This window comes from Thermobia domestica, chromosome 10, assembly GCF_964235325.1.
Source record: "Thermobia domestica chromosome 10, izTheDome1.hap1.1, whole genome shotgun sequence".
NCBI lineage: Eukaryota > Metazoa > Arthropoda > Insecta > Zygentoma > Lepismatidae > Thermobia > Thermobia domestica.
The window spans coordinates 21,780,099-21,808,047 of record NC_137463.1 but is presented as its reverse complement, the minus strand read 5'-3'; the positions used below and the strand labels follow the sequence as shown (position 1 = coordinate 21,808,047).

At 34.5% G+C, this 27,949-nt stretch overlaps 1 protein-coding gene across 3 annotated transcripts in view; it reads right to left on the bottom strand.

Annotated features, from left to right (window-relative positions):
* Positions 1-18,043: 18,043 nt before the first annotated feature.
* Positions 18,044-27,949, bottom strand: part of Ldh (Lactate dehydrogenase) — a 41,923-nt gene continuing 32,017 nt past the window's right edge. For all 3 annotated transcript variants that reach the window (XM_081727870.1, XM_081727873.1, XM_081727872.1), the window contains 3 exons: positions 24,078-24,195; positions 21,355-21,478; positions 18,044-18,516 (listed from right to left, as the gene is read on the bottom strand). In XM_081727870.1, coding sequence (XP_081583996.1) covers positions 18,352-18,516; positions 21,355-21,478; positions 24,078-24,195 — 407 coding nt within the window. In that variant the 3' untranslated portion in view covers positions 18,044-18,351. The remainder of the gene's footprint in view (positions 18,517-21,354; positions 21,479-24,077; positions 24,196-27,949) is intronic.

Genomic DNA, 27,949 nt, shown 5'->3' with positions numbered 1-27,949 from the left:
TATAGAAGCTAGATTTTCGTAAAGTATTTTATAAGTTTTTACGCTATAAGGAAAATCAAAGATAGCAACCAGGGCCCAGAATTGAATGATGTTCACCAGGTTATGGCGTATGCTGATGATGTAAATTTAATAGGGGATGATAGCAAAACAATTGAAAGAAATACAGAGCTCTTATTAAACCCTTGCAGGGACGTGGGTTTAGAAGTAAATGCAGAGAAAACTAAATACATGGAAGCTCGTCGGGGAAATTATGGATGCGTTAAAATATCGAATAATACTTTTGATGAAGTGGATACTTCCAAATATCTAGGATCAACATTAACAGACAAAAACCATATTCACGAAAAAATTAAATGTCTTCTAAAAGCAGGGAATTCGTGTTATTATTCAGTTCAAAATATCTTGTCGTCGCGAATTCTGTCGAGGAATTTGAAGCTTAAAATTCATAAAGATAATCATGCCTGTTGTTCTGTATAGTTGCGAAACATGGTCGCTTACTCTGAGGGAAGAACATAGGCTGAAAGTATTTGAGAATAAGATCCTGAGACGAATATTCAGACCTAAGAGGAACGGGAATGGGGAATGGCGGAAACTCCATAACGAGGAACTACATAATTTATATGGTTTACCAAACATTGTTAGGACCATTAAGTCTATGGGGTTCAGTGAGCAGGTTATGTAGCCAGAATGGAAGAAAGTAGGGATGTTTTCGAAGTCTTAACTGGAAGACTAATCGGAAAACGAGCATTAGGAAGACCTAGGTGCAGATGGTAGGACAATATTAAGATGGAACTGGCAAAAATAGGAGTACAAAGTGGAAACTGGATCAAATTGGCTAAGGATAGAAGTCAGTGGAGAGCTTTGGTGAACGCGGCATTGAATCTCCGGGTTCCACAGGCCATAGTGTTAGTTAGTTAACATGTTATTAGTCGTAGAATCTTCACAGTGACTTTTCAATTGGTGAATTTCAGCAATTAGACAGTTTTGGAAGTTTCAGCACGGTTAGCAGGAGTTAAGTTTATAGATTTGGTAATAATAATAATAATAATAATAATAATAATAATAATAATAATAATAATAATAATAATAATAATAATAATAATAATAATAATAATAATAATAATAAAAGAATAAAATGTAAAATCAAGCAAACTCGGTCACAAACTTCAAAGTGTGTTGACCCAAAAAATATCAGTAGATAAGTAAAACATCAAAATGGTTGACGTTTAATAAAACTTTAATTGCATAAAATACAGTATTTTTTTCTTATTATGATAATGTAAACAATGGTCAAAATGGAAAATGAGAAACATCGGTATATCTTTGCGCTTCAATATTCAACTATACCGTTCAATAGAATGATGAATTTTAGCATTAAAGTAGACCAACCCCAGGCACGTAGCCAGGATGTCGTGAAGGGGGAGGGGGGTCCGTGACATGAAATACTGTGGTCATCACAATAGGGGCTCGATCATTCTGAACTATTTTACTGGAACATATTTTGATTCGTTCAGCCACAATTTCGTAACGGGGGGGGGGGGGAGTGACATGAAATTCTGAATGCCCAGGAGCTCGATCAATCTAAACTACTTTACTATCAACATATATTGTTTTGTTAAGACAACAAAGTGAGGATATGTTGGTAAGTATTTTAATAACAATGAGAAATCTCGAGTAAAACAATTTAAAAAAAGTTCTGAAAAAGATTTTACAATATTTACATCCTTCCTCTGTTTATTCTAATATAACAATTTTTCTTTCATTATGACCCCAACTATTATAAAAATACATATTCACAATTATAAAAAGTAAGCCTACATACTCAATAATGCCTTGTAATATTTTACAATATCTGCGTCCCTTTCTCTGTTGAATCAAATGTTAATAGAACTTTCTTTCCACATAAATTTTTGTTTTTATTATTCCGTCAACTACTGTTTGTTCCAATGACAGTCAGTAGAAAATTGTTTTTGAAATAATATGTTTGATATTGCAAGGATGCAATGACGAAAATTTATGATAAAAAAAAATATCCACGTTGTTACACAACGGTACTATACTTTCGGAAGCTTGAAATCTCCCCTGACTAGTAGCAGAAATTCTGAGAATTCCGTAACTCTTCTAGAAATTCTGAGAATTTCGTAACTTTTCTAGAAATTTCAAATTCCCTGACTCTTCCAGGATATCTCGCTTACCTCGCCACCATGTATTTCAAGTAGAGATGCAAGGGCTTGGAAAAAAACCGGCTGTTTTGAAAAAAAAAACGTTTTTTGCTGCTTCGCTTTTTTGCTTGGGAAATTTTGGGCTTTTTTCAAAATTCTGCTTTATATTGATAAAGCAGACTTTGCTTCGCTTCTCTATAACACAAAAAGTCATTTAATTAGTGGTTGATGCCGATAATAATATAAAACCTCGAAAATAAACCATGAATTTCGAAAAGATATTTCAAACAATTTTACTTCAACATTTTTACATTATGAATTCCAAAGGATTAACCAATATATAATAAAAAAAATTCACCTCCTATATACAAAAGTAAGCAGAGTTGGCAAGAACCATGGTTGTTTCTGAAAATGCCAAAAACCCGTTTTTGGGGGGGAGTTTAAACCAGGTTTTTTGATTTAGATATATTGCTTTATGTATTTATATTACATATCCACAGAAATAAGTTTGTTTCGCCTCGGTGTTATTATGCAACAACGGGGTTATGCTGGAAGAGGTCCCATAAGCTCAAAGAAGTCCGGTCAGTAAATTTCTTAAATTGAGAAACTCTCGCCCTAACCATCCGGAAAATCCCGTCATTATTTTAAATGTAAAACAATAACGGGAAAATCCTGTTATTGCTTTCCATGTAAAATTTAAAGGTCAGCGTATCATAATCAGTACGCTAAAACAGGTATTAAATTACAAATTCAGTATGTAGATATCATTGAAAGTCCAATCCAAGCTAATGTTGGAAGCTACGTAGGCAATCGATAAATTTTACCAATTTCTATCAGTATATTTAAGCAACCTTGGCTTCTTTATAAAACAACAGGCATGCAGAAATATATAATTTGGTTTCGTTTCGTATGTTTAGGCTTAACATCCTTACGTAATACCGAGGTTATCAAGGAGAAGACTTTCGCTTAAAGTGACATCCGAACCGCTACTTGGTTTACACATGAAAGAAGGGTTATGGTTCGACCGAGAATTGAACATGGGACACCTTGGTTAAAAGGTGAAAAGGAAATAAGACTAATGCAGATGGTTTGACATGTGGAAACGTCACCATGAAGTTCACACGATTCGCGTTTTTGTTCTTTTTATTTTTTTTTTGTTTAAACCAGTTATTTAAAAAAAAAACAGCTGGTGTAAACGAGCCAACCCTAAAAGTAAAAACTTCTTTTAAAAAAATATACAAAAAATAGCAAAATTGTATGTAGTGTTTTTACTTCAAAATATTCCATACCCTCTTTTTGGAACAAAATAAAATTAAAATAAAACAAGAGAAAGACTTATATGATACACTTAAAGGCTGCACATCTGGAACTTTTGGTTTTGTACATTCTTGAAATTCTACAGTTAAGTTTTTTATAACCACCATCACGGTTTACCCAGTCCTCAAGTTTTCTGAATTTTTAACAGGAGGGATTCAACATATCATTACGGAACTCCCCCTTTCCTCAAAAGAAGGACTACGGAATATATTTAAGTTAAGCTAAATACAACTGCACAACAACCATGACTGAGTGCTTTTGCGCTTCTATCGGGAAGTCCGGGAATCAACCCAGCATTCGACCATTCTGACAAAGCTTTCCTTCATTCCATCTGTGAATGTAGAAATAGTGCGTGTACTGGCCGACTAGGAATGTAGGAGTTGGCCAACTTCCTTTCTTATTGTTTCTAAATCGTTATTACTACTAATTACCAGCAGTGCCGGTTTTGCGAAGGTTAGGGGGTCGGTCTTTCGGATTGAAGCCTGTTTCGCAAAGTTGCAGAATGTCTAAAACGAACGAAATATCTATTAGCTATGCTTTTACTCATAAACTTTAAGCTCCCGTGAAATAAAAATTACGAATTTTTAGAAAAACTAAACATTAATAGTAAGAAAACCCCTCCCAAAATACTTTCCTAAATTCGCCACTGATTCTCAGTATAAAATGATCTTCAAGGTTGTGTCCGGAAGATTATTGCTAAACATATAAACGAAACGAAATATTAGTTATGCCTGTACTCATAAACTTCAAGCACCTCCCAAATAAAATTAGGACTTTTTAGAAAACGAAACAATCAGAGAAACCCCTTCCAAAGTACTTTTCTAAATCCGCTACTGATTATTTGTATAAATTGGTATTCAAGATTGTATCCGGAAAATTATTGCTACATCATTGCACAACTACAGTATAACAGAAATGTGGAAGTACGGTTTGACTTACATATTCAAAAACGTATGCTTTGACGGATATATAGAAAAACGTAAGTTTAACTTTTATACTAGAAGCTGAGTACTAAGCTCTTAGAAATAAAACACGGATGACAAACTAAAATGATCTAGAGAAGAAAAAAAATGTCGATAACTCAAAAGTTAAAATAAAGTTAAATAGCCTGTAAAATTGCCCTCAAATACTGCATTCTTCATGTTAGCTTTAATTCGTAAAACATGTGCTCCATCCATCTTGATGGTGAATTACAGAGCTAAATATGGCATTTAGGTCATGGAATTCTTATCTAACTATAGAATATATTATACTATAGAATATAACTATAGAATATAATATATTATACTATAAGAAAGCTATTTGGATAGAAAAATTATGAAAATGAAAAAAGCCAAAATTTCCAAACTTCTCCTTTTTTTCTCCAAAAAAGCCGGCTTTTTATGTGAAAAAAACATCGATTCAAAAAAACCGACTTTTTTGCATCTCTAATTTCAAGTAATACGAACCTCCTCCTAAGAAAGAGTAACCAAAAGCTTCCTCATTTTTAATTTTTTTTAACACGATCCTTCTTTTTCTCATTTCGTTTTTCATCCTTCCTTATTTATTTCATTTCTGGTCTCGAAGGGGGGGGGGGAACCGGACCCCCCGGAAAACCCAAATTTTCTCGGTGGTTTTTCAGACGACCTTGCCCAAGTACTCCACTTACATGTAACTCCTAATAAAAGTTTTTGTAATACGAGAACAAGTAATGTAACGTACAAAAGAAAATTTAATGATGAAAATATACAATATTTTAATCACCTCCTCAGGGAAGAAAATTGGAACGAGCTTTACTTGTATAACCAGGTTAATGAAGCTTTCAGTTACTTCATTGACACCATAACATTCTATTTCAATCTAGCATTCCCTGTTGTAAAATGTGTAACTTCAAGAAAACAGTAAAAACCCTGGGTAACACAAGGGATCAGAATAGCAAGTAAAAAAATGAGACTTCTTAACAAGGCTAAAACACAAGGAAATCTATCACCATATACAGAGACATATTACAAAAGATACAAGAACATATATAAAGGAGTTCTGAAAGCAGCAAAACAGTTACACAATGACAAAATCATTAAATAATCCGATAATAAGTCGAAGGCGTTGTGGAAACTAGTGCAAAGCGAATTAAGTGTAAACACTCGTAATGATGACGATAATTTAGAGGTAATTAAAAATGGCAACATAATTAAAGATCCTCGTACAATAGCTGACCTATTTAATAATTATTACAGCAACTTATCAAAAACGTACAATAGTGAGCCAGCATTGCCCACGAAAATATTCTCAAAAACTTGCAACAATACAATGTATCTGCATCCAGTTACAAATGCAGAAATAATAAAAGTGGTGAAGAAGATGAAAAGTAAATGGTCAGCTGGCGTAGATGGTATACCACCAAGTATTGTAAAGAAAAGCATTAAATATATTGCTGACTCCCTGTGTTTCCTCATAAATATGACGTTCTTAAAGGAGCAGTTCGACTTAGAAATGCATTTTTTACAATTTATTTCCATTTGTAGAGTTGAAAATTCTAAAAGGAATGGTCGCGATTGTTTGATCGCGATACGTTCAGTCGTTAGCGAGTAACAGAGGAAGAAAGATTTTGTGATGACGTCATAGGTGGGCAAAGAGCGAGAGCAGGCTTACAATACATACTACACAGTGCCAAGCATTTCGTTTGTGAGAGGTGCGGTGGCACGTTCTAAGTGCGGTTTCCTTTTCCAGAACTGGTTGCAAAGACTTACAAATATCATCTGCATGTAGAAAATGATATCTGATGGTGAGCTGTACAAACATTTTTATAATATTATAAAACGTATCCTATAAAGCATGAGTTCAGCGTTTCAAAAAAAAAAAAAAAAATCGAAACCAATATGTAAATAGATGGCGGACGAGATTGCTGCAACACCTAAGTACCTTTTCTTTAATCATTCTTCCGATTCCCAAACATAAGTAAGTTCATTTTCACGTTTTGTTGCAATTCTTCACGCTGACCCTATAATTTTGTGCTTCAAGGTATGTACAGGAGCGCAACATATGAGGCAAAAATGAAATAACATCTGTAAAGTTTGCCAGAATACGAAAAACACTTCACCGGTTAAATTTCTTTTATTCTCATAGCTGTCCGCGGAACAACTCTCATCACCCGTTTCATCATCATTGTCACATGATACAGAGAAATTAAACGATGGATCAATGTCTTGAGGAACAGTCATCGTCACTGATTCCTTCTACAAGCCGGTATATTTCACTCCCTAATTCACATTGTATAGCTTATTTCTAAAGCAGTATCTTCAGAATCATGAGTGACATCGTCTCTATTACCCTCTAATGCCTCGTCTTGACTACAACCGCCAATTGCGTCTTGTACGATATTTGTACGTTGGTAACTGGACATAGATCGGTGCTTGTTCAAGGCTCGGATTTTAAACCTTTCAATAATATACTTGGAATAACATTCTTTCTCAGTTTGCGTGTAAATAATTCTCCTGGTATTAGCCAGAAGTGGATCTAGACGGTAAAAACTCAGGGGGGGGGGAGGAGTCAGAACCCAGACTATGATATGTATATCATGTTTCCTAAAAACTTTCAAAAATATCTAAATAATAGCTTAAATCAATGTTGTCGCTCAAAAACTGGGGGGCCTAGGCCCCCGGCCCCGGTCTAGATCCGCCACTGGCATTAACTTTTCTTTTAGTAAACTTGACTTCTCGAAGGCAGGCTCAAGATGTTTGGAACACGAGTGATTTTATTTGGTACATTTTTTCCCATTGATTTTCTTGAGCCATAATTTATATCGACCTGATGATTTCTCACGACTTAGAAACATAAGAAAAGATACTTTACGTCCTCAGCTTCAATTGCACAAGAATTACAACCGAAAACACAGCAGGTGTTAGGCATTTCTATTTCACTTCACAGACACAGCACGCGCTGTACTAACACGTGTTTTCTACTTCACACTAGTGTTCTTTTCAGAAAAAAATCGGGGGGGGGGGCACTTAGTATTCGGAGAGGCACATTATTTTTACACAATACTATTATATTTATTACATTATAGACGTATTATTTTGGTCTCCTCCGGGGGAATCTCTCAGAGCTCCGGAAGACAGTGCCACCATAAAAACATGTCTGGAAGAAACACTGTTTCACACAACAAACGTAATTACTGCTCTCTCTCTACTCTTTTTTTTATACTAATGCTATAGGAAAAACAACTTACAAAAACTTCCCTCAAGAATTCAACACAGAGCAACTAACAAATCCAAAACACAATCTATTAAATCCAATGCACTATTAAAGGTTTATCAGCTGCGTACAAGGGAGTGGTTGCTGACTCACATTGAGTTTCTCGCGTATCCCACCAATGACGTCAGCATTTACGATTCATCAGAAACAAATGTCTGTAGAAGCTGAACGAGACGGCCTATCAAGATATTAAAAAAATACGGATCTCTTATTTTTTGTTACTCTTTCTATTGCACCAAACTTGTTTTTAACTCGAACTGCTCCTTTAAGTGGAGAAATCCCTAGTATATTAAAAATTGCAACAGTAAAACCAATATATAAAAAAGGCGACAAATCAGAGCTTGAAAATTATAGGCCTATTTCACTTCTCTCAACTTTCTCAAAAATTTTAGAAACTACAATGAGTATCCGGCTATCATCCTTTTTACTTAAACATGATCTAATAACACACGAGCAACATGGCTTCCTAAAAGGGAAATCAACGGAAACAGCAATATATAATTTTGTAGAAATTGTACATAAAAGTTTAGATAGTAAGGAGAAATGTATAGGTGTTTTCCTTGATCTTTCCAAAGCATTTGACTTAGTGTCATATAGAAATCTTCTTTCAAAGCTCCAAGATTATGGAATAAGAGGCATTGCGTCCAAATGGTTTAAATCGTATCTGGAAAATCGGCAGCAAGTAGTAGAAATTACATACAGTAACAAAGATACAAACCAAACTACATACTACACATCGGGAAAACAAGAAATATCATGTGGAGTGCCACAGGGATCCGTATTAGGGCCATTATTATTTTTGATATACATTAACGATCTACCATGTAATATTGCTCCAGCAGAACTATCCCTTTATGCAGATGATTCTACTATCATAGTAAAAGGGAACACAAATGAGGATGTTGAACGTAATGCAAATGAAATCCTTCATAAACTATCTCAGTGGATTAAAGAAAATAAGCTTAAATTAAACATTGAAAAGACACAAGCAATCAATTTTCATCATATGCGCAACAAACATACGCAGCCTGTTAATATTTTAATTGAAAATAACGGAATAGACTATGTGAACTCAACTAAGTTCTTAGGAATCTGGATAGATAAAAATCTCTCCTGGGATGTACAAATAACTAAGCTTGGTAAAAAATTAAATCAAATTTATTTCGCAATTAAAGTACGTACTTAAAAATGTTTTAAAAGAGTCTACTTTAAAAACGATTTACTTTGGATTATTCCAGTCAAATTTAACATATGGCATTATATTTTGGGGAAATACACACAAAGTCAAGGTAATTTTTACAATACAGAAAAGAATAATAAGAATGATGGCGGCCGCTAAACCAAAAGATCACTGCAAACCAATATTTAAAAAATTTCGTATACTCCCAGTACCTTGTTTGTACATTTTAAATCTAGTGATATTTGTAAAGAGACACCTACAAGGTGTCCTTACGCGAGTAGGACAGCAACATGATCATGATACAAGAAACAAACAAAACTTTTCCATTGTAGAACACAGAACCATATTATATGAAAAAGGGTGTAAATACGCGGGTATCATGCTATACAATAAACTTCCCAAAGATATAAAGACTCAGGAATCTGTTGCTAAATTTAAAAAAGAACTACAGAAATATTTATTAAAACACTGTTTTTACTCGATAGAGGAATACACGAATTGCTAACAGAAACAACAACAACAACAACAACAAAAAACTACATTATCTACAGTAACCAGTGTCGTTGCTTGTTTTTAACATTTGATATATATTCAAGGATTTCTACATACACTGCAAGTAATAATTACTCTTACTTTATTTTTAATAATATCATGCAAAATGTAATGGATAAGATGTAAGGTGTAATGTTTAATTATTAACCTAGTGTGTGTAATTTTCATTATTATTGTTCTTTTTACTTTTGTGTTTATATATATAAATGATGTGTCCACTTCATATGCATTGCAATACAGTGCTAAATGTATGAAAAAAGGACGAAATAAATACAATACAATACAATACAATACAATAATAATAATAATAATAATAATAATAATAATAATAATAATAATAATAATAATAATAATAATAATAATAATAATATAGCAACACTTGTTTACAACGGAATCGCAAAGGACAGCACTATTTTTCCTAATTGGACAAGTTTCCACATTATACAGGATGATTCAAAAACACGGGAAATTTTGAAAATTAATTAATTTCATGAAAACATTTTTTAAAAAATACATTTCTCTCATTTAATAGTAAAAGAATGCCATTTTAGGATACATACAGCACAATTTTAGAACCGGTGGCCACTGGCTAACTGACCACTGGTTTGGCCAGTGGTCACCGATTACACAGTGCAACAAATTGAATCTTTGTGTCTTGCCGGGAGATAAAAGAAGGTGTTTTTTACTAATTCACATACGCTGATTACGAAAATGAAATCAGAAATATTCGATCAGGTACCAATTTTCCTGGATAAGATATGTCACATATACCATTTAGCCTATACTGCACACAGTTAGCGTTACATTGTAATTCATAAAATAAAAAAAAAAGTAGCGGCGTTTCCGACACGTGAAAAAGATTCGATTACAGTACAGAAGAAACGTATAGATAGATAAAGTACAGATGTACAGTACCACAATTCATTTGCTGTTTCAAAACATTAAGAAAAAAACGAACGTGAATGGGTGGGTTTCCTGCAACCAGCCTCTTAAATAGCGAGAGCCCAGCACTTACCTTCATCTACCTTTGACTCAAAATACAACTCGAGAGTACGCCTTTTTGACAAGCGGGGAAATGGGATGTCGTTGGGACTTTGTCGTAAACTCACCACACACATAACAGAAACTGTTTGGTGAATAACATACTTCCTAGGCATCACTAAATACAAAAAACACGCACCCACATATAAACAATAGTTTTAAGGTCGGGAATATTGACGACACACTACAGGCATATACACTGCGTGATTCCACTAGCAACTGACAGACGCAAATCACTGCAATTCCACCACACCTTTACCTATCTGGCACCTACCCCTTCCCTCTCCCGCTCTCCTCTCCACGCAATGTTACAAACACCCTAGTATACTTTGAACGCGCATTTTATTCTCACCCGGCTGATAAGGCCGTGCAAAAGACAAAAAAACATACAGTTTACGCTGATAAACTTGCGTTTCCAGAGAAAGGCATACCTGATAAGGATAAACAGTTTTCACTATGGTCATCAGGGCACTGAACTTCATAGGAATCACAGGTGTTTGTTTTGCGGCAATTTTCATTGTCGCACAGTGTTACCAGTTGGTACTAAAATGATCATCATCCTTTTAGGTATTGATCAACGCCAATATCACCTCTCTATGACTTAGCATTCCCGAAATATTGGCCAAAAAATGTTCCGATTTCGGGAGATTTAAGGAGTTTTATCTAGGGAATCGTAAACCATAGAGAGATGATATTGGTGTTGATCAATATCTAACATGGTGATCATTTTGGTACCAATTATAACTGGTGGCCCAACTGACCACTAGCACAAAATAGGCCAGTGGCGTCCCAGTCAAGTTAAATTAGTTTTCCCAGGGTCCACATCTGGATATATCGCTTTCTTGTACTAAACAACAGTACTTTACCCTGTTTTAGGGAAATTATTAGGTCACCAACAGACTTAAAACGAAAAAAGTCATTCATTAAAAAAAAAAAAAAAAAAACTTTTTTTCCCAAACCTTTGAACCCTAAGCGTAATTATATGTAGACCATCACCATTATGAGTTCCCATTAAAGACATTGGTGGAAATTTCATAAAAATCGGTCCCGAATTAAGTTTTCATTGTATATTTTGTATATTTATTAGCTAGATTTCACTACTTCGTAGACTTTACCATGCGTCCGGTGATATATCGTTAAATAAGACAATTAGCATAAAAAAAACAAAGTAATCGCAGTTGGCAGACAGCACGCACGAAAAATTTTAGGGGCTGCGTACCGGCAGGAAGACGGTATAATTAGTGACATCAAGCAGGCAATTTTCCGCCCTAGGCGGTTTGCAAGGCCGGCCCTAGGCAATTTTCCGCCCCATTTCTCCAGAAAGAACAAATCTTAAAAACCACAATTTTAAGTATGCTATTCTATCATGAACAACGAAGGGGAAGGAAAGGGCATTCACATTCAAAAAGGCCTAAAGTCCACAAACACAATCTCGTTGTGTCTTTTTTTCTTTCTAAATAATAATCTATTATGTTAGTGAGATAAAGCCAGTCTTGGGAAGTAACGTTTCCTAGTAACACGTTATGCTTTTTCCAAGGTAACTGTAACGGTAACGCGTTAGAGCCTTTCTATTTCAAGTATGCCCGTCCTGGCGCTACTATCGATGTGAGTTTTCCCGTAAGTCCCTCGAAAGAGGAGGAACAAGTTGCTGCGACCGAGATCTTTCAATTGTTTTATGCGGCAGCGTTGCCACAATGAATTATTTCACGGACTTCGCTGTACTATGTCTTGTTAGCCATTCTAAGTAGCCTACGATCTTCACTCGCCAAGACCAAACGACAGAATGACAAATTGGCAACACAGCTTAGGTCATTCACTTCTTTTCCCTACGCAAAAGGAGGGTTTCATCCGTCAGAGGTTGGCGGGGGTGGGGCCAAAGTATAGTTCGCATAGTTTCCGAGGGCACAGGTGGAATAGACAGGCTCTACCAATTTTTAAGTAACGTATCTAGTTTGCGTTACTGTCTTTGGCGTTACATTTCGGATGAGTAACTACAATTATGTTTTTTTTTTTTTTTTCGGAAACAAATCTTTTTTTCCTGTAAATTAATTTCTCAGAATGGAACAATGGAGCATGAACTACGTATATCAGTCATCGATACACAAAGAAATAGATAAGATCTTAGTACCATTGCTGGTTTTGGAAGATACAAATGAAATGAAATCTTTGAGTTTTACGTCCCGCGGTTATGCCGGTTAGGCTAAAGGAGACGGTGATGATGAATAATGAATGAAAATGGTGGAATGAAGAAAGTGGGAAGAAACGGGAGAACCCCGAGAAAACCCACGCACACGGTGTTTGTCCACCACAAAGTTCACTTGGCGGGGAATGGGATCGAACCCGGGACCCCAAGCACCAGAGGTGAGCGCTCTACCACTGACGACCCTTCCAACTCGGAAATATGAGGATGTAGATAACGGACAGATGAAAATGTCCCTGCTTAGCCGCTGAAGGCCCTGCAGCAACACAGCATAATAATAATAGTAATAGTATTAATAGTGTAGTAGTAGTTGTTGTAGTACGGAAAATTAAAATAAGATTTTTTTGATTTTACATATTCAAGGTTTCGGACCTAAAAGTAACGCGTTACTTTCTAAGTAGGGTAAAGTTACTTTTATGGGGCTAGTAACGCGTTACATTTTAAGGAAACGTAACTTGTAACGCGTTACATTTTTACAAGTAACTTACCCAACTCTGGATAAAGCAAACACATATGCACACACACAAAAAAAAAAAAAAAATAGTAATCCTTTTTATAGAATTCAATAACGAGCTTCGATCTCAATATATCAGTTTGCAATTCCAGTACAACTAGCTCTTTTATCTTTATTTCTTGATTTTCCTCCTACGTCTGCTAAAAAAAAAAAAAAAAAAAAAAAAGTTTCCATCTTTAATGATAAGGAACATTTTTTTGTGACAAAGACAGATTAGTTTTCATATCAAAACTGTGATAACTAATTAAATGGAACAGGTTTTCGTTACTGTTCAAGATCTGAGTTTTTATATTTGACAACAATCAAGCAATTCATGCTGGGATTTGTTTGACCATTTTCTTCAGCGCTGTCCATGTGACCTTAAAATAATGCGACCTTAAACATGATTTATTAAGGTAATGTTCAAATAAAAGGTCAGCTTAGTAAATGTAACTACCACCATCATGAAGTCTGTTTCCAACAAGAAATATTTATTTTAAATAATATAGTTATGGCAAATTTTGCCGCCACTCGAAACTTTCCGGCCCGTGTAAATGCACGTGTTGCACATACGGTAGATCCGGCCCTGTTCTCACACCGGAGGTCTACGGTAATTCTTGGCGGAAGGCTTCTGGTTTAATTTTTTGAGTTAAACGAATATTTCAGAAGTGCCAACAACACAAAAACCACCTTTTATAATTTTATGAACTAGTGTACATAAATTAGAATTTAAAAAATTCATATCAAATAAAAATCCTTTATTTTTTTAATGTATTCTAGTATGTATAGTTAGAAGCAAACAAGAGAAGATGTTAAAATAAATAAATAAATGAACAAGACAATACAATACGCATACAAAACTTTCATTTATGACATCTTTACCTTCACAAGTTGTAAAACACCAATAAATGCTAAATACTGATTAATCAGCCTTTGAAAATGCATCTTGAAATGCACCTTTTTAAAAATGACAAAAATATGAAAATATTTAAATATACTGCAATAGACTATTCAGAAGTAATTTACAAGGAATTAAAAGTTGCTAATTGATTTCAAAACAACTTCATTGTACATTGCTAGAAATATTAAAACACTATTGGAAAAAGATCACCATAGATTTGTCATTTAAATATATATATATATATATATATATATATATATATATATATATATATACAATAAAAACAATGGAATATAACAAATTTGGAATCTATACCGACTAAAGTAAAACCCCGATTTAATGAATTGCTTCGGAATTTTTTCCTTAAAATGAAAATTTTCGCTAATTAGGGATGTGCACATCATAAAAATAGTTCCACTAAGATGTACAGGGTGGCCCAAAATTTATGTATACGATGTTTCAAAGACTACGGTAAATATGTTAGCATCATACCCTTCTCATTCCTTTCCTTACAAGAATTTTAATCTCTGTTCTCCGTTGCATGGTCTACTAATGCACCATCCAAATCGATATATGCCTGGAGACGAACAGTAACGTTGTCCAAATCGTTACATGCCTGGAGACGAACAGTAACGTTGTCCAAATCGTTACATGCCTGGAGACGAACAGTAACGTTGTCCAAATCGTTACATGCCTGGAGACGAACAGTAACGTTGTCCAAATCGTTACATACCTGGAGACGAACAGTAACGTTGTCCAAGCAGCTTGACAGACCCGTGCTGGTATTCTGTGGAAGTCTTCGGGATAGCTTCCAGTAGTTTTGCCAAATTTCGTATGTGATGTCCCTTTATCATTTAAAACACCCCATAAGAAAAAGGCAGGTGGTGGCAAATCGGGGGATCGAGGTGGCCACTTCACAGAATGCAAACGCGCACAACGCACACCCTGTTCCAAACAGTCGTTCTTTCAGAAAAAATGTTCCGGGGGCCACACTTAGTATTTCGGAGGAGCACTGCTGGTACTATTATATTTATTATTATATTATACATATTATTTTGGTCTCCTCCGGGGAGCAATCTCAGAGCTCGGGAGGGGGGAGGGCATTGGTCCCCAAAAACATGTCTGGAAGAAACACTGGTTCCAAAGACAACCTTTCCACCATTCTGTCTCGCATACTCTGACGATTCCAGTAAACGTTATCCGCATTCTCAGGCTACACAGTGTTGCCATATCGATATATTTTGTCCTGAATTACAAATACTACCTCAGTCAAACATCATATACATACTTATGGTTCACCCTGTATAATATGGAATTTAATATTATAAAATATTTTGTGATTTAAAACAATAAATCTAAATGATTTTAATTTGCACTTTTAAGGATTCTTCATTTAAAGAAATTATAAATTTAACACATTTAAATGAGCATAGAAAACACCTTTCTTCAAAGAGGTTATGAAGTGATAAACCACTAAGTCTAACCTACTGATGTCGAAAATATTTGCACTATCAGTATTTTCACCCTCCTAAGACTTAAGACAAAAAAAAAAAAAAAAAAAAAAAAAAAAAAAAAAAAAAAAAAAAGACTCCAGAGCAAAAATGATCAAACATATCAAAGTAAAAAGTAACAAATGCCTAAAGAAACAGAATTGTTAACATCAACATTTTTTAGCTTAGAATAATAATATCGATTCTGGTGTCAGTCGATTGTTATGGAAATATTGTCCTAGTTTTTTTATTGATAGATATCGAAATACCCATGTATAAGAGGACTTACTAATTCTAATAAATATAGGTATGGCGTCCCGTAAGCTAAATATATGAATCCTTTCTATTTGCTAATGATGCTTCTTCCGCTTTTTTTTTTGGGGGGGGGGGGGTGCGGGAAATTTACTAATATCTTCTTTTTCCTAACTCTTGTCCGGGCAAGATATTTTTGTAACGTAGACGGCAACTGGGGCCTTAGCAACTCTATTACCCTTACCAACTCGATATGTTCATGACTTTAACTTCGACTAAAGATAGAAGAATTCAGAATTTTATGTCATCGAAATATTTATGGTTATTGAGAAATCGAATATATATATATATATATATATATATATATATATATATATATATATGAAGCTACTGGGCCTGGGAGGCTTCGCTTGCCCGGATACGGGTTAAACGTGATTTAAATGCATTATGTTGATGGCGTTAGTTTTTAGGACCAAATTAATCTTTCTTTAAATGAGGGAATTCGTTAAATACGGGAACGTAAAATTGGGGTTATACTGCAAGTGATTGCTGCGTGAGATATTGTTTATACCGGCATTAGAGGTCTGCACGGGCTCGGGTCGAGTCCGCGGGACTAAGTCCGACCCGGCCCGCGAGCCGGACTCGGGCCTACAAAGCATATATAACTTCGGGCCCGGGCCAGGCAGTAAATTTTTAAATATACAACCACATTTCTCGGGCCTTTTCGGGCTTAACTTTGTAAATATACTGTACAACGATATTTATTGGACCGTTTTTTCTGGGTAACTTTTAAAGCACAACTGCAAAATTAAACATCTAATTGCTGTAAATAAAAATACAATTTTGCGTCAATTATTAAGTTTCAGTTATTATTATTCGGGCTTTTTTCGGGCTCATTTGATTATCATACGAGCTCAGATCTAAATACTAGAACACATTTCGGATTCGAGTCGAGTCTTATGTTATAAATTCACGGGTCGAGCCGCGCCCGGGCTAAATATTCCGGCCCATGCAGACCTCTAACCGGCATAATTTGAAGCCCCGTCCCTCAATTATGACGTCATATAACTGTCACTGGGATATGCAGTACCACAAAGAAATAATAATCTTAACGAGCCCGGTGGCTCAGAGGAACAGTGCTCATCTCTGGTTTGGGGAATCTGGATCGACTCCAGCCCAAGTAAGTTTGTAGTAGACAATATCGAATTTGTAGATTTTCTCAGTGTCCTCCCACATTCTTATTCCACAAATTCTTTCATAACATTCACTTCCATTAACCATCCGTCTCCTTTAGTCTAGAAGGCATACGTGGGACGTTAAACTGGGATTTTTTCATTTAATTTTCAACTAATCGAGTTTCATAAGGATCTTCTAAGTACTTCATGGGTACAGAGCCTGAATTTTGACATTTTTCATTGTTTTACCGTTATTTTGAAAACTGCAAAGGAACAAGAATCCACAGTTATCTCTTCTTAATGTTTTTTGTTTATTTATTTTTATATTAAAGAATATGAACATAAAACAAAATGGCAGATGCTAACTGAAATTAATAAATAATGAACACTAAGAGTATTCGCTTTTGATATCTAATTTTTTTTTTTTAATTTGTGACCAGAGGCTTTTAGTTGCATTACAAACTCACAAACTCTACTACAAAAATATTATAATTGCGAAATCATTCAATTACGTAATCTATAATATGATAAAAATTAATGTTTTGTTAACGGAAAAAGCTGAAAATCTGTAGAGACCTGAGGCTTTTCATTTTTATTTGATGTTTTATTACAATAATATTCTATCTAAGAATAACAGCAAAGCTTATAAAAAAAATATTAGCTAGGTGAAATCTTTGGACAGGATAATTGTGAATAAAAAAATAACTCTTTGATGAGTGCCGTGCCGTGGAAAATCAGCGCTTGGGGCGAGAGTGTACAACGGTGTCCCCGTACATATCAATAAGGTCGACAGAAAAGGAACTTTTCAAAAATACTCTGCTTTTCCCTGATTTTGAGCACTTTCTATTACTTTTTTTCCTTCCATTTTATATGTGCACATGCATTTTTCTAACATGAGTAACATTTTTCCTCTCTTTTTCTTTCCTTCTTTTCTTTTCTTTTTCCCCTCCCGAATTTTTCGCCCCCGTACTTCAGCGCCCAGGGTCGTCGCTCCGCTCACCCCCTTTCCTCTCAGCGCACGGCACTGTCTTTGATTATGATTGTCTCAATAAAAAAAAAAAAAAAAAAAAAAACATAATTACCATGTTCAATAGAGATAAATGAAACATGAAAACGTGTTATAGAAGCACACAATCATTATAACAATAATATAATTGTAAATAAATAAGCTAAAATACATGAAAAATACATATAACACTTTACAAAACATTTCACTACAGTTCTAATACATGCCTTACATTAGATATACACTTATAATATGCCTTAGAAAATGCTTCTGTATGTCAACCAGACTTTTTTTTCCTTTCTTTTCTTTATAATGATATTAGTGAAACTTTCTCAGTAATACTGAAGATTTACAACACAAGCTCCTTCTGAATCGAATGCAGTGTGTGGGCTGACTTTTGCAATCTTTCCTTTTCCTCCTGCGTCAGTGACTGGTTCACGATATGTGTCACGCCATTCTCAGCAAGTACACACGGTACAGATAAAAACACTTCGTCTTCTATGCCGTGAAATCCCTAAAAAAAAAAAAAAAAATACAAAAAATATTACTGTTTGAGGCACAATCTTTAATTTTTAAAAGAAAGAAAAAAATGGATGTGAATATAGGACAGCTCAACAAATTGGTGGTAGAATATCTAGCAACAAAGAGAAAAGTCTGCAATTCGATGACATTGTTTTAAAACAGCATTCACCACTTATAACGATGAATATTATATCTTCCAGTATATTTACACTCATCGAAACATACAAATAGTTTTCAAAATATTTACTTTTTATTATTGTTTTTCTTTTACGAAAGAAAATGTCAAATTATTTATTATATGCTGAGTGCAGAAATCCGAATCCGCCATAGGCTGCCGAAAACAAACAAACAACAAAAAAGAACATTAAAGGTCCATAGTTCAAATACTATGAGACCTACCGCAGTCGATTCAAGACTTCACTTAGGAACTAATATGTGTGCTATCCAAAAATAAATGTTTCAGAATCCTAAAATACTCACGCAACAATTTTTATAGAGAGAGTTTTGCTATGGGCATATAATTTGAAGCACTCACCAACTACCTCTATAAAAATGGTTTCGGAAGTACCGTAGGATTCTGAAACATGATTATTTGGATAGAGCGCATACTGGTCCCTAAGTAAAGTCTTGACCCGACTACGGTAGGTCCCATAGTTTTGGAGCTATGTACCTTTAAAATTTATTTTTTCATGTTTTCGGCAGCCTATAACTTCCAAAGGAAGCATTTTGCACCAAGGTTTGGTCTATACTTTTTGCCTTTGTCTTACAACCGAAGTTGCAAACCAAAATGGCGCAAGCATATAGTTTGAAATGGTCCGTGTTAAACAGTTTGTTATACAGCTAAAATAACGTCAATATTACAAATAGTAACACCAGAAATGTCCACACTCTAAAATTTGTATTAAACAAAAAAGAACTACAAAGCAATACTTGTATCAAATAAAACTTCGTATTAAACTGGAGTTCGAGACAGTTCTTATCCCGATGCCATTTTGCCTTGAACTCAAGGGAATAGTGGGGATTCAAAATTTATATCAAAAACATATTTCACGCCACAACAATGAATTCGTTAATTATTACATTTAAGTATTATCTGTTCTGTATTGTTACGTATTTTCTATGGTTTCTATCATAACTTTCAACATAAATCATACAAGGCCATTGAGGAAACAAATGGGGTTCGAAACGAGATGGCGTCAGAATTCGATGGATTATTTTGAACTCCCATTTCGTGCAATTATTTTATTTCATACAAGTGATATCTTAGATTCATTTTGTTTTGTACTCAATGTTTATAATGTGTGGACATACCTGGCGTCAATGCATTTATTATCTTCAACTTATCTACTTTGTAGCAATGTATCATTTGGTGCAATACAAGTAGAAAGTGGATCCAATTGACTAAGGATAGAAGTCAATGGAGAGCTTTTGTGAACACAAGTATTGAACCTCTGGGCTCCAGAGGCCATAGAGTTAGTTATATCATTTAGTGCAGACGAATTCCGGCTTATGCCCGCGCCTCTTGGTTGCGACTTGTGCTGTGACTAAAGATATTTAGTGCAATATAATATAATACACTTTTTCTACTTTGGGACAATAATAGTGCAATGGTCGACTTGGCCAAAGTGCTGCGATTGTAATATTAAAAACCACACCATTTTTATGAATGAATGAAGAACAAGCTTAAAAAGGAAATTCATGAAAGCTATGTCCGACGAAAGACTTAGAATAGCACACGAGGAGGAAATCACATGGAAGCGAGAAAACGGCGATCACGTGAGAAGAAATTACAGAGGAGTAATAACAACACTAATACATATATTCCACATGATTTTCAAGGAGATATCTGTAATTTAATAAGCTTGTTTATTGGTATTTCATCCGTTTTATTTATTTTACGGTTTTCAAACGCACTAACTATGTTACTGTAAAACTCTGACGATGAACGAAGCCAGTGCGTTTGAAATCCGTAAAATAAGTAAAACATGGATGGAATACTAAACAGTAAGTTTATTTAATTGAACAGTAATGTAGTTTCACGATTAAACCTTCATTGAAATGGGTACCTAACGAAAAAAAAAAAGGAGTTAAATTTTTCGCAAAGAACTAGGACTGTTCCATTTGAAATAACTTTTTGAACTGTTGAATTTTCACCATTCCGTTTCAATTGAAATATACATCCATAAAGGAAGGGATTTCATATAACCTTTCCAATATTTCCGACCAATTTATTCCCTCCGTGCAAAAAGCGGGTGTTCAGCTAGTATTGCAAAAACATTCATTTGATCTCAAGTTCAGACTTGTCTTTCATCTGTGCATCAGAAATAACATCTTCAGTGTTAAAATATTTCATTTGTTACTGTGATATTTTTTTCTGATTAGAAAATCTTGAGATTTGTAAGTCTCATTAATTGTTTTTTTTTCTGTATGCAAATTAATACGTAGTTTATTATCTAGAAATACACCTAAATCGTTTACCTGTGTAATCCTTTGTATCATTACATTATTTATAAAATAAGCGAAATAAGGAAGTTCTCTGGAAAAAGTTAATACTAAAAATGTATTATCCGGTGAAAGATGACCGCTATAACTACTGCCCTACGTATTCAAATGTTAAAAAGAGTAAATAAACATGGTGAAAGGCTTAAAAGAATGTTAAAAATGGTGGTGAACATGTTCACCTTTCACATTATGGTAGTGTGCTGTATGTAACATGAGTCCTCCCATTGGTTCTACTCTGTATAATTGGTATGTATTCCCCTACAATAACATCTTACAGGAATAACACACTGCGTAAATTGAGCAAATGATTATATTATGTAACTCTTACCTGCACCAACGTTGAAACAGCATAGACGTTTCCACTGTTTCTAAGGATAGACTGAGTCAGTGATGCAACACTGAGTCCAATGGCCCAAGAGGTGTAACCTTTCAATTTGATTACTTCATAGGCACTGAAAAATAATAAGTAAACAAATAAATAAGACTGAGACGATACCTTGATATCCTAGCCGGTAATCTACGAGAAAATTCCAAAAGGTAAGTTCTCCTATTTTCAGATATACAAAGAAACGTTTATTTTCAATAGTGTTTACATCATTTTAAAGCTTACGCATTTATCTATTTTTCTACATAATCGCCATTTCGGTAGATGCAATTTTGTAGGCGCTCTGGCAATTTTAGCATGCCCATGACATACCGACTCGCCGCTATGTTTTCGAGGAAGCGCTGAGCCTCATCTTCACTTCGTCATCATTAATCATTAATCATTAATGCACACAATCATTAATACCGAACAGATTTTGGATGAGAAAATCCACAAAATTCGTATTCAAACTACGTAATCAACCTAATAAAGTACAATTTTTAATTTAATATTCCAGGTTATACTCTTTAGGTTAAGATAGACAGATTAATGCAAGAAGTGGTGGAATGTGGGAAAAAACGGGAGAACCTTGAGAAAACCCAAGAAAAATCAAGCAAATGGTAGATCATTTTGTGGCAAAGTTAGAAAGACTATTATGGTAGATCATTTTGTGGCAAAGTTAGAAAGACTATTTGATTATGATTTCAAATGCTAGATTATCTAGATAAAGAGGGTTAAGTTCCATATAATCTCTTACTGTTGGAATAATGACGACATGCCAAACAGATAGAAGTGTTTCAATTTCAAAACTTAACAGATCAATATTGTAAGGATCCCCGCTTTGCATTGTGTATTACTTTTTCGAGCACATATTATAACTTTAAACATGTGCTTTGTTTATAAACACAATTAAAAGCAGACGATACAAGGAAAAAACAGGAAGACACGAAGTCGGCCCCCGAGAAGACCGAAGACAGACGAACCGTCTAGAAGTCACCCATAAAACAGGACCAGGAGAGGATTAAACTATCAGTTCACGACTCATCAACTAACTTATAACACCTGCTCATGAGGTCGCATTGGACAGGGGAGTTCCTACCTTACCTAAGGAGATTCCTAATCACAACTATACTCCTGGAGCCTACTATGAGCTAAAGGGGTGCCTTATAAACCGTTTTCTAAAGTCAAAAGGAGATTCCTTAACACCCTGGAGGCTGCCATGAGTGAAGGGAGTTTCTCATAAACCATTTCCTAAAGTCAAAAAAAGATTCCTTAATGAACATCTCGGAGGCTGCCATGAGTGAAAGGGGTTTCTCATAAACCGTTTTCTAAAGTCAAAAGGAGATTCCTTAATTAACACCCTGGAGGCTGCCATGAGCTAAGAGGGTTCCTTATAAACCGTTTCCTAAAGTCAAAAAGAGATTCCTTAATTAACACCCTGGAGGCTGCCATGAGTGAAAGGGGTTTCTCATAAACCGTTTTCTAAAGTCAAAAGGAGATTCCTTAATTAACACCCTGGAGGCTGCCATGAGCTAAGAGGGTTCCGTATAAACCGTTTCCTAAAGTCAAAAAGAGATTCCTTAATTAACACCCTGGAGGCTGCCATGAGTGAAGGAGGTTTCTTACAAACCGTTTCTTAAAGTCAAAAGAAGATTCCTTAATTAACACCCTGGAGGCTGCCATAAGTGAAGGAGATTTCTCATAAACCGTTTCCTAAGATCAAAAAGAGATTCCTTAATTAACACCCTAGAGGCTGCCATGAGTGAAGGAGGTTTCTCATATACCGTTTCCTAAAGTCAAAAAGAGATTCCTTAATTAACACCCTGGAGGCTGCCATGAGTGAAGGAGGTTTCTTACAAACCGTTTCTTAAAGTCAAAAGAAGATTCCTTAATTAACACGCTGCAGGCTGCCATGAGTGAAGGAGGTTTCTCATAAACCGTTTCCTAAGATCAAAAAGAGATTCCTTAATTAACACCCTGGAGTCTGCCATGAGATAAGGAAGTTTCTTACAAACCGTTTCTTAACGTCAAAAGGAGATTCCTTAATTAACACCCCGGAGGCTGCCATGAGCTAAGAGGGTTCCTTATAAACCGTTTCCTAAAGTCAAAAAGAGATTCCTTAATTAACACCCTGGAGGCTGCCATGAGTGAAGGAGGTTTCTCATAAACCGTTTCCTAAGATCAAAAAGAGATTCCTTAATTAACACCCTAGAGGCTGCCATGAGTGAAGGAGGTTTCTCATATACCGTTTCCTAAAGTCAAAAAGAGATTCCTTAATTAACACCCTGGAAGCTGCCATGAGCTAAGAGGGTTCCTTATAAACCGTTTCCTAAAGTGAAAAAGAGATCCCTTAATTAACACTCTGGAGACTGCCATGAGCTAAGGAGGCTCCTTATAAACCGTTTCCTAAAGTCAAAAGGAGATTCCTAATTAACACCCTGGAGGCTGCCACGAGCTAAGGGGTTCTCGTACATACCTAACATTAAAACCTTCATCATCCTAGGCTACTTTATGTGTACTAAGGACTTACTTGGAAACATTTATATACTGTATTCACAAGAAACTTCGTACATTGTTTTATAGAGCATTATTTTTATAATCAAATTGGTGAAAGGTTAATTGCGGACTATTATTGACTCTACCAAAAGAACATTTCATTATATAGTCAAAGGATTTCTGATGCTTACCTTTCCACTACTTGCTTATGTATCTCCGCCCAATTTTCCTGGTCATCTGCCAAGCCAATATTTGGGTTTAAGTCTCGCAATCTCACACCAGCTACATTTACTCCTGACCATACAGGAACTGAAAAAAAATAGTTATCTTGAAATAAACTGAATTTATTAATTATGAATCAGAAATATATTTTGTTTGGAATTTTGGTGTTTAACGTCATCTTTTAGTAGTGAGGCTACTGTTAAGTAACATCAGAATTCGTAGTTTGGGTTCCAAACTGTACGTAATTCCACTAAGAATCGAACACGGTTCTCTCGCACCCAAGGCCAGAACCATATTTAGTCACGCGGGAGCCTTTTTATGTACGACAACTGCCAGAAATAAATTTCCTAAGATACATTATTACCGTTCTCGAAGTTATAACAGTTAATGTTCCTGCATTGCGTGCAGAAGAGCCAGATTCGATTCCCGGTGGCCTAAATATATTATAGTTTAAATTCCATGTTAACCTTATAACGATAACATTTATAAATATGTTTATATTGATATGGACAAGTCCGTATAGAATGATATCATTTTTCTTTATGGCCAGACTTGAACATTTAATTTGCTAAGTTTTTTGGCCAAACATGTATAAACATGTTTTTTTCTAGGCAGTTCTGATATAATACGTAAAGAAGCCACGAATAGTGGATGTATTCTCAATTATAAAGAAGGAATTTTGTGATAAAAAAGTAAATGCAGAAAATTTTTGGAAAATACATCAGTTTAAATATATATTTATCTTGAGTGTTAGCATGGAACATTTAATGAGTAAACTACGTTTTAACTAGTCCCAGAAATCATAATATAACGAATTTAGGGCTAATATATAGATGTTATAACCTATATACCTAAATCTCGCTGCTGAAAAATTAATTAATTTCCGAACAAATAAGACGAATCATTAAAAAAAATATGATGAATTTATGTGATATATTCTTAATCTGCATGTTTTGTTAAGGATACAAAACAAACAATACAACTACTATATTGTCTGAATTGCATATCTTTTAAGTTTTCCTCAATATTTGAAGATAATACAAATAACTTCTCGTTACTAAATATAGGTTTTAGTATCTTCAACTATAATATTTAAGTTTGGAATTCAAGGTTAAAGAACTTGAATTCTCTAAAATATTCACTCAGAGACAAACAGAATTTAATAATTTTTTGTGCTAACTCGGTGTTAAGGGAGTTTATTCCTTAAAACTAAGCTTGTGAAATTCGAACTTAAATCACGTGATATGAACTTGTTGTCCTATTGATCCCATGTGAACAAGTTTCCTCGAGCTATTACTAGTTATACTACACATTATTATTATTATTCCTGAATTTGAGTTTATCTTCTCGTTCAGCACCGAGGCTATATGAGATGTGAACCTACAATTTAACGCAGTACCGCAAAACACATGAGCTCCCACCGAGAATCGAACCCAGGTCTCCCGCATTATTATTATTATTATTATTATTATTATTATTATTATTATTATTATTATTATTATTATTATTATTATCAGTAGTAGTAGTAGTAGTAGTAGTAGTAGTAGTAGTAGTAGTAGTAGTAGAAGAAGAAGAAGAAGAAGAAGACGTTGTTTTACTTTCAGTCTATTGTATCAAGCTCTATATTAGTATTCTATAAATGTTATATTTTTGCTAGTAAGCTGTTAGCAGCACTCACAATAAAGTTATTATTATTATTAACATTAATATTATTAGTAATAATAGTGACGTGAACACCTCATTGTATAAGGTTTTAGTAAGATCAAAATTAGAATATGCATACCCAGTATGAAACTCATTCTCAAAAACAAGAGGGAATAAAAAAAAATGATTATGTTTTAAAACCATATGTGATCTTACCACTCATAATTAGCACTATTTTTAAAACTTAAACTGAAAAGCATATGCGCGTTACATGATCGGACACTAGCACAAAACTTTAAGAATAATAAATTGTCCAACGCTTACAGAGTTCAAAATTTTCATTGTAAGTTCCTAATATTAGGACAAAATAAGGAATGAAATAACGTAATAGATATAAAAGGTCAATTTTAGGTGCGTTGGTAAAAAAAACTATAATTGAAAGAATCCCAGAAAATTAACAAAATAATGTTACGATAATTGTATTTTCGTGTATTTAAATGAAGTATAGAACATGTGATAAACGATTGACATGAAAACTATCATTGATTCGAAGCTGCAATAAGTAAGCAAACATTTATTTATATTTTAATATTTGTACATTTGAATGTATTAATTTCTGATCTTGACAAAGTGGTCTTTTTGACTGATTACTGTCCCTAACACTATAAATAAAGATGATGATTATGATGATGATGATGAACAAGAAGATGGAGCAGAAAAAGATGGAGAAGATGAAGGAGAATAAGATTATGATGAAGATGAAGATAATGATGATGATCAGAGGCAGATCTGGAAGGTAAAAAGTGAGGGGGGGGCAGTCAGAATCCTAACCATGATAGGTATATCATGAGTTTACCATAAACTTTCAAAAATATATAAATAATAGCTTCAAATATTTTTGTAACTCAAAAAACTGCCCCCCCCAAAAAAACGGTCTGGGCTAGATTCGCCACTGATGATGATGGTGATTATTATTATTATTATTATTATTATTATTATTATTATTATTATTATTATTATTATTATTATTATTATTATTATTATTTCATTCAATTTAATTTTTAATCGTCTCCATCCAGATTTCTACAGGGATTCATCGTTCTTGTACCAAGTTTTAAAGTAACAAGAAAACAAGAAACTAAATCAAAACTTGGACTTTGTGGCGGCTTATTTGGAAAAGAACTATGAATCACAGGATCTACTGCATGGCGTAACTGACAGATAAGTCAAATTAAGCAACAATAAATGTATGACTCAAGAGAAACTGATAATTTTGTTTCATAATTCTATCTAAGTATTAGAGTACTATGAAGTCCAAAGTGTGATTTTCACCTTCGTCTCGGTTAGTTTAAAAATTGTAAGAAATTGGCAAATTCACAAAGATGTTCTCGTAGAGCACTCGATGTTGAGAAGCATAGAATTACACAATGTAAAATCAATCTATTAATTTCAAAATGAAAATAAATAAATAGGACTTAAATAGAATTTAGAGCTTATATTTAACATCCGAAGTTTATTTATAACCCGTAGGCTAAATGAGACGGATAATTACTGAAGAATGATTAGCAAATTGGTAGATGATTGTTTGCTGATAGATATTATACAATACATAATTGAAATATAACATTTTACCCTGTATCTCAAGTTGAGTGATTACTTAGATTGCCTCATTGTGCACTGTCGCTTTCAACAAGAGGAGAAATCTAACAATGTGTCCAGTTTGCAATTTTAAGAAGTTCTTGAAGAAGGTGGCACAGTACACTGAAACAGCCTAAGTAAATAACCTAACTTGCTAACTTGCTAACTAATTAGCTCTATGGCTTATGGAACCCGGAGGTTCAATGCCGCGTTCACAAAAGATCTCCATTGTCTTCTGTCCTTAGCCAACTGGATCCAGTTTTTACTTTGTATTCCTATTTCTGAGAGATCCATCTTAATATTGTCCTCTCATCTGCGTTTAGATCTTTCTAATGATCGTTTTCCTTTTGGATTTCCAGTTAAATCTTTGAAAGTGTTCCTACTTTCTTCCGTTCTGGCTACATAACATGTCCACCTGAGCCTCCTAGACTTGATGACCCTAACAATATTTGGTAATCCTTGACTTGAGATACAAGGTAAAAACTTGAAATATAAGGCAAAAACGTTGTATAGTGCATTGATTCTTTGATCGCAGTTAATGGCTCTGTTCAGCATTGAG